Raw genomic sequence first — 14,923 nt, forward strand, 5'->3', positions numbered from 1 at the left:
GTGTTTTAGCTGTTACTTGTGAAAGAAAGGGGCATATCTTGGCAATATTGCGGAGGAAAAAACGGAAGGTTTTGGCAGTGTTATTAAACGAGAAAGAAAGGTAAAAACTAAGTAAGCTTTATCAGAAAGGTCTATGTAAATACAGCCATGAGCACTCACAGAAACACTGCACTGACTTCTCTGTCAAAAGATTAGTTGTGTCTGTTTTCCTGTGCCACAGACACGCAGCTCTCTGCTTTCTGCTCTGTCCTGCTCCCCCCTCCCTCAAGAATGCTAAGAAGCCCCTCTTTCGAATTATCTATGGGGGGAACAATCTTTAGTAATTAAAAGATTGAAAGAACACCCATTAATAGGGGCCACCTATAGGTGGTGGTTCCAAAATAGACAAGGGATGAATCTTATAGCAACCCCATACATTTTACAAACTTTGGTATGGAACCCATTGTTTATTCCTAGTATGGAAAAGGGTGCTTTTAAAAATTGGCAAGTAAAAGACGGGCTCCCCACTAAAATAGCGGATCTCATCAAGAATAAAAAGCTGATTCCTCTGGCCGAGATACAAGAAAAGTGGGGGAAGAACCCCCGGGACGGGTGGAACTACCAACAGATTTATCATTACGTTTCCAAACACAAGGAGGAGGAGTGGGATAGGGCCCTTACAAAATGGGAAAGGCTTATGGAGCAACCCAGTCCGATAGACAAACCAATTTCCTTGTTATATAAATTACTTATTCAAAATATACCGATGAGGAAACAGGCATTTCAGTTAGGGTGGGAAAACGACTTAAAATTAGAAATAAATGACCGAGACTGGGAGAAAATTTTTTCTATAATCCATAAATCCTCCCGTGCTGTGAGAGTGAGAGAAATGAACTATAAATTGGTTACGAGATGGCACCACACTCCAGAAAAATTAAGGAAAATGTACAGAGATAGCCCAGACTCCTGCTGGAGATGTGGGTCTGATATAGGAACTCACTCACACATTTGGCTCACTTGCCCTTTATTAAGGCAATTCTGGGCTAAAATTATCTCATCAATAGCCAATATTACTGGGACTGCACTACAAGATATAGAGGGCTCAACGATTCTTTTATATTTTAGCCCCCGAGAAAAGTCAGTTTTATCTGACCCATTCACCTACTCCATGCCACAAAAACACTGATCCCACGCAATTGGAAATCGGTGGTACTCCCATCCTTTACGGAGTGGGTTAACTTAGTGGAAGACACTAGAAAAATGGAAGAGATCACCCACATTTTACATAAAACAAGCATGCTCTACTGGAAAATATGGGAACCATGGCATAATTTTATTAAATCAAATTCCCTTTGATTAGTATACTAAGATAGCCATTGACTAGTATATCAGGATAGCCATTGACATAAACAGAAATTATACGATAGAAACATTGGGCAATGTGAATTTATATTTGTTGATAGGAATTAATGTTAAGGAAAAGCCTGCTGTTATGTGATTTGTTTTGACTGACCTCCTCCCTTTCCCCCTTTTTTTTCCTTCTGTATCCCTTTTATTTGTTCAGAAAATCAATAAAGAAAGAATATATAAAAAAAAAAAAAAAGAATGCTAAGAATTCACTCCCCCCCTTAGGAATGAGGATCTGAGCCAATCAGCAGGAAGCTTACTCATAGGGGCCGATTCATTAAAACACGAGTTTGAATCCCGAATGGGAAAAATTCGGATTGGATACGATAATTTCTGAAGATCGCAAATATCACAAAAATGCTTAGTCACGATAATATCGTATTGGGGATCCGAAAGTCACAAAATTTTCGTACCAAGCGATTGTAAACAGCGGCAGAAACTTTCTGAATTTTTCATATGAAAAAGTCGCGCAACCATGAAAAAATTGGCGAAAATACGCTCGGAACGTTTGAATTAACGCTCCGAGCATTCGTGTCTTAATAAATCTCCCCCATAGCCTTACACACTGCGCATGTACACCGGTCTTGCTTTTGGTGCAAGAGTAAGGCATTATAGGAACTTTCTTTACACAGCTCAGTGTTTTTTCTTCCTGTTTGGCTTCTGATCTTCTGAACAGGTGAAATATGGGGAGACTTAAGGGCACTATAGAGAGAACTGAAGGTATGCCTGCAGCTTGAGATTAACTCTTTATTAGCCTTTCCTTCTCTTTTAACATGGTTAGAGAAGGAGAGTGACTGGTCAAAGATAACCCCAAGGCAGCGTGCAGAATTAACAGGGTTGATGGTTATGTCGTCGATAGTAATGGTGAAAGGAGGAGAAAAGGGCTAGGTTTGGGCGGGAAGACCATGAACTCTGTTTTAGCTAGGTTAAGTTTGAGGTGGCGTTGGTTCATTATATATGCTAGAGACACTTCAGTTTGAAAGTCCTTCAGTGCCTGGTATTCTTATCCTCCCCTAGATCCCTGGGATGGTTGCATTTAAATTAAATATAATAAGTTTGCAATCAATGCAGCCCAGAAATGCCTGTATGAGAAGTAACCACAGTTTAAATTAATTCACGGCTTATTTCATTTACTATTGATCTACTGCAGCAGGAGATGTCACAGTAATAAAGACTAATCATTGGGAACCACCCCAATTTTTGGTCCTGATCAATAGATAAATAAAGATTGGTTTTTAAAGGCTTTTTCCACCTCTGAACTTTTAGTATGATGTAGAGAGTAATATTCTGAGAGAATTTTCAATTGGTCTTTATTTTTAATTTGTAGTTTTTTAATTGTTTCCGTTTCTGTTTGGCAGCTCTCTATCTTGGAGTTTCAGCAGCTATTTTGTTGCTAGGATCCAAATGACATTAGCAACCAGGGTGTGGTTTGAATAAAAGACTGATATATGAACAGGAGAGGAATTGAATAGAAAAATAAGTTATATAAAGTAACAATAACAATAAAATTGTAGCCTCACAAAGAAATAGTTTTTTGGTTTGGGGGTCAGTGACCCCCATTTAAAATAAAGCGTTAGAAAAAGAAGGCAAATAATTTAAAAACTATGAAAAATAAATAATGAAGACTAATCGAAATGATACTTTAAAATGGCAATTCTATAACATACTAAAAGTTAATTTAAAGGTGAACAAGCCCTTTAGTTTATGAAGTTTGTAGCTCATGATTTCTGCACTAATAGGATATCGGGGAATAGCACAGCGCCACCTTATAGACACAGAACAGAATGCAGAGAGGCGGAACCAATGTGATCTCCATCCTGGTATTTACGGGGAAGGAATATGTGACTGGACCAGGAAAGGGCTTAATTTTATCGAGGTTTACGTAATCTGCAGACGCGAAATCGTTCAAGATGGTCTCTTCAGTAAGTGAGCTCTCAAGGAAAAGCTGTTTATAGGTTGGGGTGGGAAGAAAGTAGACGAGCAGTTCGCCATTTGGCGCTCTTAGCTGTGAAGCCGCAAGTCCCAGATAGTCAGGCACCGCTGCGCTTGGGCAGGCATGGCCACACATGTATTTGTGCAACAAATCTGTCTGCGTATCGGTTAGGTTTAGGCGCATGTGTGTGTGACTTGAGTATCACGTATGGTTCTTGGGACGCAACAGTGCTTGTTTGTTTGCGTATTTTCCTTTGTTTCGTTTATAGGTCGGTAATATGGGCGCTTCGCGGTCTCTTTGGTACTGCATACTCTTCCGGATCCGGATGTGCTATTTGTCAGTGGGACAGACGATTTTTAATGTACCTGTTGAAATGTAGTATTGCATCCTAGTAGCTGCACGGAATTAAGTCCATGAACTCCCTCCCCCACAGGGATTTTTGTTTTTCACTTTCTTCCAACTCCACCATTCCTGTACAAAGTTGGGGGAGAGATTGCTTAAATTCTCTCTAACTAGCAATAGTACAGTGTACTGACTGTAACTTGAATTTGATAAGGCAATAATCGCAGTAGTGTTAAATCAGGCCTTGAGGCAGGCAGGTTGCCCATCATTATTATTACTACCCATATGCCACAATATAGTGCCTGACTGAAAGCTTGGTACTTAAACATAATCGTAACAAATCTATATTATATTTTTTTGGTCAGGATTTTAGAACAGACGTGGACCTAGCATGCAGGGCTGCAGAAGAATTTGTCAACCTTTACTATGAGACCATTGATAAGAGGAGAAGGGTAAGTTGTGAAGTGATATTAAGGTACAAGCTTTTTTACCTGACATTTTTATTGCTGAGCTGTAGGTTTCTAGGGAAGGTTGTTGGTGCATTAAACTTCTCAATAAAGTATAAAAAAAAAAATTATTTCTAAGAAAAAAAAAGATAATTTGCCATGAGCAGTTGCGGTCTCCTACACCTGATTTACACCATCCACATTTTAGTTACCCTTTTGCTGTAGAGCACCAGAAATATCATATTTTTAAGAGTAGTTTAGTAGTTGTAAAGTCTGTATTTGTTTGCTGACCACAGTGGATCTCTCCATTTCTTCATTTCCCTGTCTCTTATTAAATGTTCAACAGTATAGATCAATGGGAGAGCACACTATTAACACCAAGAGATAAGGCTCAAAATAAGGTGCAATAAAGTCCCAATGTACCGTTATGCAAGGTAACTTGAAGATACACTAATATCAAGGAGTGTAACAGTACAGCAAAATGTAACAAATACAATACAGAGCACTTGAAATTTGTCAGCACACATGAAATGTCTATTTAATCTTATTAAACGTGTGATCAGAAAAATCGTTACATGCTATTTATCTGATATTGTAACCACTATACCTTTTGCTTTACGGAAAGTACACTGAATAAATAATTTAACATTGCAGGTATTTTGTAATCATTTTTTTGAGTAACCAAAGACCTACAGTGATTATAGACATATACTTGTTTTTTTTTTTTTAAATCCAGCAATAAAATACCGGTATGGCACCCATTACCCAGAATGCTCTATGGACCTGGGGTTTTCTGGATAAGGGGTCTTTCCCTAATTTGGATCTGAAAAATCATTTAAACATTCTTAAACCCAATAGGATTGTTTTGCCTCCATAAGAATTAATAATATCTTAGTTGGGATCAAGTACAAGGTGCTGTTTTATTATTGCAGAGAAAAAAGGACATTTTTAAAAATCTAAATTATTTGCTTAGAGTCTATGGGCGATGGCCTTTCCTTAATTGGGAACTTCATGGGTAATGGGTTTCCGGATAACTGAACATACCATACCTGTACCTGAAATTGTCCCCATGATGCTTACTGTGGGAATTTATGTGAGAACACCATAACTGTTTATTTTTATGTGAACATTGCCAGAAAACACTTTTGTATATAAACTTTTTAATACCTACATCTATTTTAAAAAAGAAAAAAAACATAAGCACTACAGAGGGTAAAAGAAAGCATATCCAGAATCTGTATATGAAACCGTAGATAACGTAAACCTGTAGTCAGAATATCCTTTTCTCTGCAGCAACTGATCAAGCTTTACACGGACACTGCAACCTTGGTATGGAACGGCAATCCAATCTCAGGCCAAGATTCTCTTGTTGAGTTTTTTGAAATGTTGCCATCCAGTGAATTTCAAGTGAATATGTTTGACTGCCATCCTGTCCATGGTAAGATTTGATGGTAGGCAACATTGAACCCAAATCAATTCAGCTTTTGGTGTATATAAACATGGTTGGGTGGGTATTATTTTGTTTTTGGAGATTATTTCCTTTATTTATTTATTTTTTCAGCCATGGTAAAGCTAAGAAAGCAAAACTTTAAAAATTCTGCCATATGTTTTGTATTCAAGGTCTGTGTGGTATTGAATGTCTAGAGGAGCAGTATGTAATGAGATTTAGTAGTGCTCACAGGGTTAAGGGATGTGCAACTCCATTTTAATAAATGAAATTCGAAGGAAGAGCTTCCTGGGTAATGGGCACTCGCTAACAAAATATAACTCTTATTGTATGTACACGTTAACCCAATGTGCTGTTCCTTCTAATGTTGTTACACAACAAGTTATACATTATATAGCTACACCCTGGTTTAGCCTAGTGCCTTGCAGCATTAAAGGAGAAGGAAAGGCAAAGTCACTTGGGGGTGCCAAAATGTTAGGCACCCCCTAGTGACTTAGATCGCTCACCTCATACCCCGGGCTGGTGCCCCTGTACGGAGAGAACAGCACCAGCCCGGGGTAGCAGCGAACGCTTCCTCCTTCCTGTAGCGCCGCATGCGCAGTAGAGTGAAAAGCCGAACTTAAAAAACAAAGTCGGCTTTTTACTCTACTGTGCATGCACCGGCCGACAGATTTCGCCGGGAGAAGAGAGAGGAAGGAGGAAGCGCTTCCTACAGGTACCCTGGGCTGGTGCTTTTTTTCTCCTAACAGGGGAACCAGCCCAAGGTACAAGGTAAGCGATCTAAGTTACATGGGGGTGCTTAACATTTTGGCACCCCCAAGTGACTTAGCCTTTCCTTCTCCTTTAAAACATATTGCATTTTAATACATGGGCACCATAATACTTTTCATCTGCTATAATACACTAGATCCTTGATTAAACTATAACTTGTATTCTTATAAATGAGATTGGTAAAGTAAAACCTGTGGAGTAAACAGTATTACCCCCCCGACATGACCTGTATAAAAAAATAAATTACATAAGGGACTAGATAACCTTTAAAGGCAATACAATGCAACCATAGAAATAAAATAAAGTAAAAAGCATACTTCCTTATTATCCAATTCTGCCAGCACAGTTAAAAAAAAAAACCCTAACCCTTAAAAATATTAAATAACTACCTCTCCTGGAGGGGCCCCTCACTTAAAGAACGATATGACTATAACCAAGTAAAGATATCATAATCTCTCATATACAATTGTATTATATTTTTACCTCCATCAAACTGTAACTTTCAAACATCAGTTGCAAGTATTTAAACAGACTATAATAGATAAGTATATTGTGATATCAACCTTTAATCATATCTACGTATATAAAAATTCTGTGAATGTTCAGTGGGTATTACACAGCATATCACGCTTCCCAGTATAACTCCTGTATGTGTTGTAATAAACTTGACCCTGAATATATCCAGCAATAGCTGAGCGATGTATAAATATTCAGTTTCTATACAGAATTATGCAGGCATTAGCACATAATAGTTATCTCCCACATCAGTATATGTGGATGCCATTCCAGGCAATTTTGAAGCATGGCCCAATCACAATCCAGTGGGCGCAATGTTGCGCTTGTAAATCCTCCCAAAATGGTATAAGGTTTAAAAATCTGTCAGACTTCACTAGAATGGAAAGGGGGGGGGGGGCAGCTTCTTATGGTTAATCGCCACCTTGATGATCGTTTCGCCATTAGCTGTATAAAAGCAACTCCTCTGTAGCAACATGCCTTCATATGTTCATATAACAGCTTGGTGACTTTTAATTGCATCAGATTTTCAATAGGGCATACATTGTTACTATAAATTGGTCACTCTGACATTACAGGATATAAGCATATGTTTGACTGCATATTTTAAGCTAATATGTATACTATGGATGTACATCTTACAAATTTGTGATAACCTGTATAACCTAACTGGTATTTTATTTTTCCTTTTCATTAAAGAACAAGCTACACAGGGACAGAAAACAGTTCTGGTTGTTGCCCATGGAATAGTAAAATTTGAAGGAAACAAGCACCATTATTTCAATCAAAACTTTCTCCTGAGTCTTCATGCGACACCAACCAACAGTGTGTGGAAGATAGCCAGTGACTGTTTCCGCTTCCAGGACTGGGCGGGCTGAGGCAACCAAACTACCTTTCATGCTTTCTACTCAAATGACTTTAGCTAAAAAATAAATGTACATGGAGTATTTTTTTTTTTGTTGGAAAACGTTTCTATTTTTTCGATATATGCAGAAAACTGCATTTTTTTCTATTTTTTTTTTTTTAAATCCAATAATTAAAGTTATTCTGGAAAGAGTCTTGTTACTTTTTATACATTGGTTTTTTTTGAACATGCATATGGAAAAAGATATAATTTTATATTTAGTTCCTGCAGGCATTCGGGCCACACCAATATTTGGAACAACTCTGTTATAAATATTTGCTTCACAACTAACTCCCTATAGGGATGATTAAGTATGTGGGGATGTTCCTCTGAAGCCTTACTGCTTACCTATAACCAGGATGCTGGTACATTTAACAAACCAAGCCCATATATTAGGTGGGATTGCACTACTTGGAAGCAGCAAAGTGACAATCCATATGTTAACCAGCAATGAGGGAAGCAAAATGTATACTTGGGGAGTTAAAAAAAAGCTAATTAAATCGTATAATAATATTTATTTTATTTATTATTACCTACAACAGACTATGGGACTGAGTGGTTTACACCTAAAAGGCATTTTACAGGGTTGGTACTAAGACTTTGTTGTATCAAGTCATGTCCATGTCCGTCACACTGATTTTCTTAGATATCCTTTGCAATGACTGATCATTTTCATTTCAGGATGTGCTAAATCACTTGTCTGTATGCTTTGCATAACCCAACTCCCAGAGAAGACAACTTAAAGCTGCCTGGAGATTGCAAGAAATCGTCAATTGTCTTAAAAGCTTTCAGTTTCATAAATGCTTTAAGCCTATAAGTGCTTGTAGGCAATGGAATCAAGACCCTTGTGTAGTTCATAGTTCTGATACAGTGGACATATTGTTCTCATAAGTACTACAGCTTAAGGGATTTTTGACAAGCCTTCCACGATAAGCATGGTGGTACTCCAGTAGATGACGGTAGAAAGGTGCTAAATGTTGTAGTTTGAGCTGCTGCTTAAAGGCCAGAGGGGACACAGTGCAGCACCAACAGGTACTGGAGGATTTGGGTGCACAATGAATAGGTATTAAAACGTCTGGGTCTTGTTGTGTAATAGGCCTAGATAGTATCAGGTTGAGCAAAGTCATAATGCCTATTATCAGTCCTTATTTTGTGCCTAAATTGTAAATTCACTTTTGTTCCTTAACTGTAATAAGAGAGATTTGTGTGCTTAGTTAAATCTTTTTCTCTTATCCTATCATTGGGAGACACAGGCACCATGGGGATGAAGATCCTGCAGCTTGGAGAAAGGACACTAAGGAGTTACGATAGCTCCTCCTCCTGCTCAGGGCTTCATTCCCTGCCTAATTCCGCCTAACCTCAGTTTTCTAACTGAAGAAGGGAAGGACCATGACACTAAAGAAGAAACACTACCCTGACCAGAGAAAGAGCCTCACTCAAAAAGCCCTCTTTATGCAAGAGTATGTACTACTCCATACTTAACTGAAGGGGGAAAAAAATGCCAATTGTCAATGAAAAAATAATCTGCAACTGTTGGAAACTGTAACTTATCTATAACTATGACAAGGAGGGAAGGCCTGTGTCCCCCAATAATAAGACAAGAGAAAAAGATTTAATGGTTAGTACAAAAAATCTCTCTCTTGCCTATATTGTGTGACACATGCATCATGGGGTGTCCCAAAGCTACCCATGAGAGTGGGACAATATGAGCCCAGGTGTTCATGGCAAAGCTGTAACACCTTCCTCCCGAAACTTGCTTAGGCCGAGGCATGTGTGTGCACCCTGTAGAATTTTGAGAAAGTGTGAAGGGAGGCAGCCCTACAAACCTCTTCAGCCGATACCCACAAAGTACGTAAGAGTGAGCGAGTGACTGAAAATGGTGGTCTGTCCCTGATGGTTTATGCCCTGAGAATGGTGAATTTGAGCCATCTTGCGATGGTGGTCTTGAGGCCCTTATTGGCACCTTCTGGCAGCACAAACAGAGCATCAACCTTTCACAACTTCTGAGTTGCCCCAATGTAAGTCTGGACGGAATGGACCACGTCAAGATTGTGCCTTGGGGTCTGGACAAAGGGAAGGAACAGTATGTTATCTATGGGCTCAAACTGTTCCTCTTGAAGAACTGAAAGGACCAAGTTCAGGTCCCAAGGCGGAATGGGTTGTTTGTAAGTAGGAAACCATTCTTATGGCTCCCTGTAGGAAAGTCTTGAAATAGGCCTGCTGTGCTAGCTGTTGTTGGTATGAGATGTAGTGTGCTGACACCTGCACCTTCAGGGAACTTAGTGCTAGCCCCTTGTTGGGAAACCTGTTCTACTCACTCTTCCATGGCCTTAGACACCCATGCTGTGGCAAAGACTAGTCTTAGCATTGCTCCAGAAGCAGTGAATATGGCCTTGCAAAAACCTTGAAGGAGGCCGTGTCAACCACGGGGATGGTAGTGGTCTTGGATAGTCATGAGACTGAAGTAGGTTGAGCAGACCATGTATCCACGCATTCCTGAGGGAAGGGGTAGGTCTGGGTGAAGCACTTGGAAAGTTTTACCCTATGGTCGGGAGATTTTCACTCCACCTTCACTATCTCGTCCAGCTGTTCATAAGCTGGAACTCTTCTTTTGGTGCTTGAATATGTTCTTCTCAGGCTCCTGTGAAGCTTGAGTATCCTCAATGCTTAGAGCTTGCAACATGGCCTGAATGAGACCTTCAACCTCCTTCTGAGATCTAGGAGCATCTTGTTCCTGTCTTCACCAGAAAAAATCTGTCTCTCTTCTCCTGAAAGCTCCTCTTGTTCCTCTAGGGAAGGAGGGGGGTGTTTAGAGCCAGTAGGTTTTAGGGAGTGACGCAGCAGAAGGGGAGAGCCAGGGCTGGAAGCTAGAAGGAGGAGAGAGGCCATGGCGGCTGTTCTGGTGATGGCGGGGGGCGGCAAATGGAGATACTTACCTACATATCAAGCCAAGGGTGCCAATTAGAGATGTTGTCCCTAGTTTCATGAGGTGGTACAGCCTTCGTAGAGCAGGTACCAACCACTCAGGGCGCTTGACTAAATCTGCACCACTGTTCCCTGCCACCTAGTGTCTGTCCTTCTAATGAGGACACTAAAAGAAAACTGAGGGTAGGCGGAAGTTGTCAGGGGATGAAGCCCTGAGCAGGAGGAGGAGCTGCTTTAACTCCTTAGTGTCCTTTCTCCAAGCTGCAGGATCTTCATCCCCATGGTTCCCATGAACCCTCCCTAGTCTTCACAAACAATACCAGACAGTCTGTCCCTTGGGAACCTGTGACAGCTGGTATTGGTCATACTCCTCTGTGAAACGGGGGGACCCCTGCCAGCACTGGTGTTCACCAACACTTTTTTGGTGCCCTGGAACTGACTTATTTTTAGGTAAATGTCAAAATTAGCCTTGTTTTGGACAAGAAGCAAAATACTAAAAACTCAAGTTTACTTTTGGTCAATTTCATCCATTATCTTCAAGCTTGTGCAACATATAATCACTATTTTGCAGTTTGGTGCCCCTAGAGAGCCAATGTTAGAGCCCAAGAGGCCTTAGATAAACACATCTATAACCAGTACAATTTATGGAAATAATTAATTGTTGAATAATTCTATTAAAAAATGATAAATTATTCAGCTGTAAAAATACTAGCATAGATTAGTATATACACAAACTTTATAAATGAATAGCTTGTGAACCACTTCAGTATTTATTTTCAGTGTCGGACTGGCCCATCAGGATACCAGGAAAACTCCCGGTGGGCCCGGGTGTAAGTGGGCCCCTGCTCCTCACTATTTGGCCTGTTTCATGGTCATTCCCTATTTCTGAATAGGAAGAAAGAGGAAAAATAGATGGAAGAATAGATGCTAGCATGTAAAAAAATGACTAGGAGAATAAAGAGGTTGGGTGAGGAAAGGAGGAAAAATAGTTTGGAGAGCGGGCCTAGGGTCCAAGATTTTCTGGTGGGCCCCTGGGTCCCAGTCCGACAGTTTATTTTCTTTTGTTAAGATTCACAACTTAATTTCTGCTTTCATTTTTTTGATTAAGCGAAGCATTGATCTGTGTGTGATCAAGATGTGACGTGTGATTAAGATATTGTATAATCTTTAACCTTTTTAGTGCCACAGGACGTAGAATCTACGTCCTGTGTATCAAAGGACCAAAGTGCCACAGAACGTAGATTCTACGTCCTGCTGCACTTCTGGTTTTGGGAGCGGAGGAATGGCTTTTCAAGCCATTCCTTCGCTCCCCACTCGTTCCCCAGCCTCCAGACAATAGTCAGAGGTGGGGAACGAGTGGCCCCTGGGTAGCGATCACCCAGGGGCCCCATGGGACTTACCTGCCATCCACGTGGCTTTCTGTGCAGCTCCTCTCCCTTCCGCAGCTTCCCCCTCTGGCCCCCCTGCTTCCTGCCCCGCCCCCTCACATGGGCTGATGCTGCTGTGCCAGATCGAGTTTCTCCTGCAGATCCTGATCTTCTAGACCCCAAGTAAGTGGCAAATACACACACAAACACACAATCACACATTTATTACACTAATACACACTTATACTCACACTTACACACACACACATGCATTTTTGGGAGGTTTTCAAACATTCATCACTTACAGCACTTAGAGAAAACTCACACTTGGTTGCACACTCGCACACATGCACACAAAACACATTTTACACACATGTACACACACACTTACACACTTATGTAATTTTGTAATTATTTTTTTTTTTCTAATCGCATCGTTTTTATTCTTGCCTGAAAAAAATGTTTTATTGCCATTGCGGATAGTGTATTCGCTAACCGCACTGCGCAATACCTTTTGTGTATTATTTTGGTGTTTCTACTACATTTTCTGTGATTTTGGTGGATTTTTGGGTATTTTACTGCATGTTTAGCCATTTTATAGCATTTTCAGTTATGCATAGTTGTTGTTTGCTTGACTTTGTCTGTAAAACTTATTTGCCCTAGCCAAAATACTCAAACTGTTATTCTGCCCGCAGATATTATTAGGCAAAAAAAAAAAAAATGATTTTAGTGATTTTTTTTTTTTCTTTATCAATGTTATTGCTTTTTACATTGTTCTTTGTTACTTGTCTTTGCACATGGACATTTTGTCTGGCATCCTCTGTACCCCACATAGTTTGGTAAATCTATTCATATTGGGCATCAAACTGTTCAGTAGACTAGTGGCGTTCATACTTAGAGTGTTTTATGTTGGTACGTTACTAAATGTGGGGTACATAATGGGGCAACATGCAAGCTTTGTGACGATTTTCAGAAATGTCACAAAAACAGTTCTGTTTAGCATAGCTTTGTAGTTTGGTAGTTTGCAGTAGAAAGTTTTATTTACCCATTTTTGTTTTGTCAGAATGTGTACTTTCGGAAAATATATGGTTTTCTAGGGTCTCCTTACTGTTAGGTGGTCATATGGCACATAATACACATACCGGGTGCAAAAACTGCATGAGCCGAAGCATCTTATGTGAAAATTCATATGCACTATTTTTACTTGGGTGCCCCTGTACCCCACATAGTTTGGTAAATCTATGCATATAGGGCATCAAACTGTTCAGTAGACCCCTGGCGTTCATATTTAGAATGTTTTATGTTGATACGGTACAAAATGTGGGGGTAAATAATGGGGTAAAATGCAAGCTTTGTGACAATTTTCAGAAATGTCATAAAAACCGTTCTGTTTAGCATAGCTTTGTAGTTTGGTAGTTTGTAGTAGAAAGATGTATTTACCCATTTTTGTTTTGTCAGAATGTGTACTTTCGGAAAATATATGGTTTTCTAGGGTCTCCTTACTGTTAGGTGGTCGTATGGCACATAATACACATACCGGGTGCAAAAACTGCATGAGCCGAAGCATCTTATGTGAAAATTCATATGCACTATTTTTACTTGGGTGCCCCTGTACCCCACATAGTTTGGTAAATCTATGCATATAGGGCATCAAACTGTTCAGTAGACCCCTGGCGTTCATATTTAGAATGTTTTATGTTGATACGGTACAAAATGTGGGGGTAAATAATGGGGTAAAATGCAAGCTTTGTGACAATTTTCAGAAATGTCATAAAAACCGTTCTGTTTAGCATAGCTTTGTAGTTTGGTAGTTTGTAGTAGAAAGATGTATTTACCCATTTTTGTTTTGTCAGAATGTGTACTTTCGGAAAATATATGGTTTTCTAGGGTCTCCTTACTGTTAGGTGGTCGTATGGCACATAATACACATACCGGGTGCAAAAACTGCATGAGCCGAAGCATCTTATGTGAAAATTCATATGCACTATTTTTATTTGGGTGCCCCTGTACCCCACATAGTTTGGTAAATCTATGCATATAGGGCATCAAACTGTTCAGTAGACCCCTGGCGTTCATATTTAGAATGTTTTATGTTGACACGGTACAAAATGTGGGGGTAAATAATGGGGTAAAATGCAAGCTTTGTGACAATTTTCAGAAATGTCATAAAAACCGTTCTGTTTAGCATAGCTTTGTAGTTTGGTAGTTTGTAGTAGAAAGATGTATTTACCCATTTTTGTTTTGTCAGAATGTGTACTTTCGGAAAATATATGGTTTTCTAGGGTCTCCTTACTGTTAGGTGGTCGTATGGCACATAATACACATACCGGGTGCAAAAACTGCATGAGCCGAAGCATCTTATGTGAAAATTCATATGCACTATTTTTACTTGGGTGCCCCTGTACCCCACATAGTTTGGTAAATCTATGCATATAGGGCATCAAACTGTTCAGTAGACCCCTGGTGTTCATATTTAGAATGTTTCATGTTGATACGGTACAAAATGTGGGGGTACATAATGGGGTAAAATGCAAGCTTTGTGACAATTTTCAGAAATGTCAAAAAAATCGTTCTGTTTAGCATAGCTTTGTAGTTTGGTAGTTTGCAGTAGAAAGATGTATTTACCCATTTTTGTTTTGTCAGATTGTGTACTTTCGGAAAATGTATAGTTTTCTAGGGTCTCCTTACTGTTAGGGGGTCTTATGCCGCATAATGCACATGCCGGTAGCTTATATTGCAGTGTATACACTTTGTATGCACTAACTTCCTTTTGGGGTCTCTAAATGCCAGATACAGTGCTGATCCTATGCACAATGGGCATCAAACTGTTCAGCGGACCCTTGGTTTTCATATTTAGGGTGTGTTTTCTTGGTACCTAATGTTATGTGG

At 39.7% G+C, this 14,923-nt stretch overlaps 1 protein-coding gene across 1 annotated transcript; it reads left to right on the forward strand.

The window, feature by feature from the left end:
• Positions 1-3,257: 3,257 nt before the first annotated feature.
• nxt2 (nuclear transport factor 2-like export factor 2) lies at positions 3,258-7,903 on the forward strand (the record flags this gene model as incomplete). The annotated part of the gene is given in 4 exon segments (NM_001126661.1): positions 3,258-3,308; positions 4,027-4,113; positions 5,401-5,545; positions 7,538-7,903. Coding segments are annotated over 4 exon segments (423 nt in total). The 3' UTR covers positions 7,717-7,903.
• Between the last annotated feature and the right edge of the window lie 7,020 nt (positions 7,904-14,923).

This window comes from Xenopus tropicalis, chromosome 3 (genome assembly GCF_000004195.4).
Source record: "Xenopus tropicalis strain Nigerian chromosome 3, UCB_Xtro_10.0, whole genome shotgun sequence".
Taxonomy (NCBI): domain Eukaryota; kingdom Metazoa; phylum Chordata; class Amphibia; order Anura; family Pipidae; genus Xenopus; species Xenopus tropicalis.